General features: G+C 44.8%; 1 protein-coding gene across 1 annotated transcript in view; it reads left to right on the top strand.

Moving 5' to 3' along the window:
* Positions 1-4,922, top strand: part of LOC131885397 (uncharacterized) — a gene marked incomplete in the record, with an annotated part of 12,329 nt that overhangs the window by 4,644 nt on the left and 2,763 nt on the right. Inside the window, 3 exon segments of the mRNA XM_059233431.1 lie at positions 3,575-3,748; positions 3,861-4,104; positions 4,183-4,342. Of these exon segments, the coding sequence (XP_059089414.1) occupies positions 3,919-4,104; positions 4,183-4,342 (346 nt within the window).

Genomic DNA, 4,922 nt, shown 5'->3' with positions numbered 1-4,922 from the left:
TTTTCAAAATTTTTCACATTTCCCTTCAGACGGCCCAAACAGCGCACACGCACGCACACACGAACGAAGCAACGAACGAACGCACGCATGCACGCACTACCCGACTGTATTCCAAATTGCTTCGATTTTTAAGGTTTCGCAAACTGGAACAAGTCCACTCGTTCTTCGGAGCTCTGGCAACTGAACTTTGGAACGATACAAGTAGTCCTCTAGATAGCCTTCTTCACCAGAATAACTGAGTCTGGGCGAAACTTTTTTTCAGCTCCCGAGACGATCAGACAACAAAGCAGAGCTCCACTCTATGTGAAAGAAGAAAAAAACATGTTGGATAAAAGCAGGAATTTGCAGCAACACAATGACAGGTTATGAAAACTCTATTTGGTCCCGGTTGACTTTGGTTGTCTTGGTTTTTGAAGGCCAGCTCTGCCATTGAAAGCTCTAATTCTACCTGGAGTAGGCTTACCGAACGGTATGAAGGCTTGAGTGCAAGTTTTATTGTCGTTACTCAAGCCAGCCAGATATGGATAAAATGGAGGGGTTCCATTCTCGCCATTTGGCAAGGGACGCTTTCGATTAAGGGATTAACTGCTCAACGGTATGATAATTGAAGAGCCACACGAGACCTTGGTTTGGTGCCAAGTTGCCCAAGTGTAATCCAGATTAGTCTTGTGGTGATGGCCCTCCTCTCGACCTAATTAATTGATCAGCACTCCGAGGCTTCATTACATGCGAGGCTTGAGGGTCGATTTCTTTACTCCGTTTTCCCTTTGGATCCATCCTTTGATTCGACTTGGTGGTACCTTCCCAGAACTGGAAAGATGTCCGTGGAGTGGCACTGCTCAAAATGTTCTCCTTTCTTCAACGTCATTATCACACCTACCCATTCAGCCTGCTACCTGCCACTGAGCTGCTATCCCTACCTCGTTAAATCGTACGGAAAGCGATGGTTTAAATCCTCTCAAGCGATCTCATTTGAATATCTCATTCTGACAAGCCACCAATTGCCACAAACGGGTAGGCCTCCCACCAGTCTGCCAAGTTGAACAACCTTCATGTGGCCGTGTTAAAATCTGGAGATCGGTCTGAATGAAATCCGTCCAAGATGTGCATACATACTGTACCGTGCTTGATGAGAGAAGGGCTCAGTGGAGGAAGAAGAAATGTACTGAAAAACAGCCCCAGAGAAATTTGACCTTCCTGGAGACGTCTCGCCGGCTTCTCTCAATGGGTTCATTAGCCAGGGCCATTTTTGATGAAAGACATCAGGAGGAGGCTCATTCTTAAACAGACTCATGCATGTGTCTCGCTCGATATTCTAACCTAGTACTTCAAATCCTCCTACCCAAGGGTTTATATAAACTTGATGTTGACAGAATCATGTCTTATTTTCCTCTCTATGATATACGTAAAAGGGCCCTTCATTTCGATGGTAATGGACTTCATCTCAAATAAGCGGAATAGAGAGGTGTCTTATTTGATGTATGACGCCACAAATGGAAATGGCTTTTCAACTAAGTTGAGTCTCTCAACTTTCCACCATCAGAACGATCACTTCGTACTATTTTTTTCGTCTTCTTGGAACGATTTATGGCACCTACAGTACACAGATGAGAAGAAAGAAGGAAAAAAGACACTTCGTCTTCGGATTGGTCCTTGACTTTTCTGGCTAAAGAAGCCTCATTGTCTTCTTGGGATGCCAAGAATTTCGTTCAGGTCTTCCGTCTCCAGAGACTGAGAATGCAAAGCAATAATGTCTTGTACTGCTCAATACTGCAGATGAGCTCACAATTACTGCGGGGCTTCCCAGAGCTTCTGAGAACTTCAACTGAACTGTTCCAATAAATCATGAAAAGAACGTGGTCTTTAATCGCATCTCAAAACAAGCACCTTAGACTAACACCACTTCGCTTCTCTCCTTTTGATCTGGCACACGTTTTGAAAGCAACCAATTGATGAAGAGCTAATTGGTCGCTCTTTAACGGTTAACTAGTACGAGGGAACGAACCATTGTCCACTGAATTGTGACAATAGAGACTACTCTTTTGGGTGGCCTTGGAATGGGTATGGTGTGGTGAGAGTTCATCCCAGGATCGAGCAAGAGGATATACCTATAGAAAGGGAATAAGCCCAATTTGTCAACTGCAGTGTAGCTCTTTGATCACTGAAGCAAACTTTACGAACTACCATAAATTGAAGGCTTGATGCTTAATAGTTCTCACGAGCTTCGCAATAGATACACGCTACAGAACTTCTTACTCGCTCTTTTATGTCTTTTTTTTAAATTGTCATGCACGAACGAAAGACTTGCTTAGCATTTGAGAGAGATTTGTGACCGAATATGCATAATGTAGATTAGAACGAGGAAACTATTATGACTCGATACCATGTAATTAGATTTATTTGCCAAACTGCCATTCGTGAAAATGAATGTTGTAAAAGCATGTTCATTGTCATTCATTGCTATTCTCACACTCATGTCAAAATTTCAGCACGAAAGCCCTCCTTAGTGGAAGGGTTGGACGCGCACTTTAATTGTTTCGAGTTTTAAGAGGTACATGAGATGCGATGACATCTGCATTCAAATTTGCACTTTGTTTGAACTCGAGAATTTAGAGAAGATTCTGCATCCCATTAAAATAACTCAGAAAATACAAAGATCTTGGTTTGGAGACAAGGACGAGGAAAGGCTAGCTTAAGCTGTAAAGAGGTGGAACAAATTAAGGCCTGGACCAGAATGCCGCTTTCAAAGTCTATGAGATGGTCGGTTGGGGAATTGGGACTCGTTGTTGTCCAGTATTTAAGGCACTCAGCTCGTATTTGTGTGTATTCTAAAAAAAAGGTTCAAACCTTTGCCTGCCCGCACTTTTGGAACATGGGCAAAAGTTTGAGAAACGCGGAAAATCAACAAAATAATTTCGCGCTTGCCTGAGCATTTCTCGTTCGAATTTTCCTTAGAATGCCTAGAAATAACCAAGCAACAGTCAACATCTAAATGTGCTGCCAGATATAGGGGACACCGTTGGTTGTTTTTTTCGTTGACTTTCGATCTGAGCCCGACTATGCCTGCTTATTCCAAATAATGCTGGAAGCCATATCCCCCAAGGTATTTCGAGGAATCAGCTTTTTCAATTGCTTGAGCTGTATTTCATCTCAGTCAGGATTGATTCGATTAGACCATCTTTTCCCGAACAGTAATGGCTTTGAAAGCCAAATTATATGGAGCCTACAAATTGTTCCAATTGATGGATGTGTGGATGCGGAACACCCCTTAGTAAGCCAAGAGGCGGCAAGACAGATTGACTACATGCTTGGGTGGGTAGATGGAGGCATGGATGGATGGATGGATGGATGGCTGGGTGAATGAATGGATGAATGGATGGATGGACATTTCTCTTTTCCGCCAGTCCCAATCACACGTTACCTGGAACACAGGAGTCTGGGACAAATTGAGAGCATTCTCTTCAGCTTCTTCTCGCTTGGCCACCTGTCCATATCAATTAATCTTCCCAAGCGTCCCGACGCTGTGCACTGTCTCTGGTCTATTGGATTCAATCTCTCTATCTTTGTGTTTTAGATCTGTGAGGCGAAAACGACGAGGTGCCTTTAAGCCTCGATGAAGCGGGAACTAGGGAACCTCAAGGTCGGAACTAGGAACTCATCTCGGCTTTTTCCACTCATTTTTTCAACAACAAAGAACCGTTGAACCTCGATGGAATGGTACCCCCACTGGTATCTTCGGGCTAAAATGGTAAGCTCAATGAGCCGTAGCTCACACAGGGAGAGAATGAAAAGTGGCTCCCTTTCAAATAACGGATTCAAAAAGGTGGGTTCCTGTTGGCAATATTTTATTCCGATTCCAGGCAGCTTGAAGGCTTTGCACAATAAGGCGCAAGTCATACGTAGTTTCGGGCCGCCAATATGGGCAATCAATCCTCGTCGTCGTCAAGCAAATTGCGCCATTTCCGCGAAAGTTGGCGCAGGCATAAAAATGGGTCCGATGGGCAAAAAAATGGGGGACCTCTTGTCTCCACTGCCGACAAAGTCCGACCTCCGCCTCAAATTTCCCACAAGTATTTCGATGCCGACGAGGTCGCGCAATTGAAGGTAACCCCATATGGGCTATGGTCTCGGGGTCATTTTAAAATTGCCGGTGAACTATGGCTCTTTTATTGCATTATTTAGGAATGCTGGTCCCATATGGAAGGGCACTTGCACGACATTCTGTCCGACTCGTTCCTCGAGTTATTTGCGGAGAAGCCCGATATCAAGGACAAGTTCTTTGAGTTTCGCAACTACACCATCGAAGACCTTCGCAAGCATCAGCCTGAAGCCGAAGCCAATGGTATGTATCCGTGTGGGTGACTGCACTCACGCCCCGACCTCGTGATGTCGTGATGTCGTGATGGATGAGATGAAGTGTGAAATGCAATCTTTAATGCGCTCTTTTTGTCCAGGCTTGAATGCCTTACAGCGCCACGTCCCTCGGGTTAGCCGGGCAATTACCAAAGTTGTCAAGTTGATGGATCGGCCGGCCAACGCCGCCGAGTACCTCCACGTCTTGGGCAAGATCCATCATCAGATGGGCATCACGGTGAGTCGAGCAAAACATCCAGACCAACCCAGAATACAATCGGTCCACACTGAATACCCAAGATCAGACCATAAATCATAACGTCCTCAGTTATCTGCATGGACCTTGGGGTGACCTTCAGCTTCGTGCTTACGTCGTACTACGTACGCACTGCAGACCGACAAAGGCATGCGAAACCTCATTTTTTTCCACGTGGACTGTGTATGGGATTGTTTGCAAGCAATAATGCGAAGACCAAACATGTGTTACTTGTTTTCTTTCTTTCACCAAATGTCAGTTCCTAACTCGATTTGGCTTGCTTTTTGGTATGCCAGTTCGGCGGGTGGGAGAG

The sequence above is a fragment of the Tigriopus californicus genome, chromosome 8 (genome assembly GCF_007210705.1).
Source record: "Tigriopus californicus strain San Diego chromosome 8, Tcal_SD_v2.1, whole genome shotgun sequence".
Classification (NCBI taxonomy): Eukaryota; Metazoa; Arthropoda; class Copepoda; order Harpacticoida; family Harpacticidae; genus Tigriopus; species Tigriopus californicus.
Note: the sequence above shows the minus strand (reverse complement) of the source record. Positions and strands in the feature narration are given on the sequence as shown.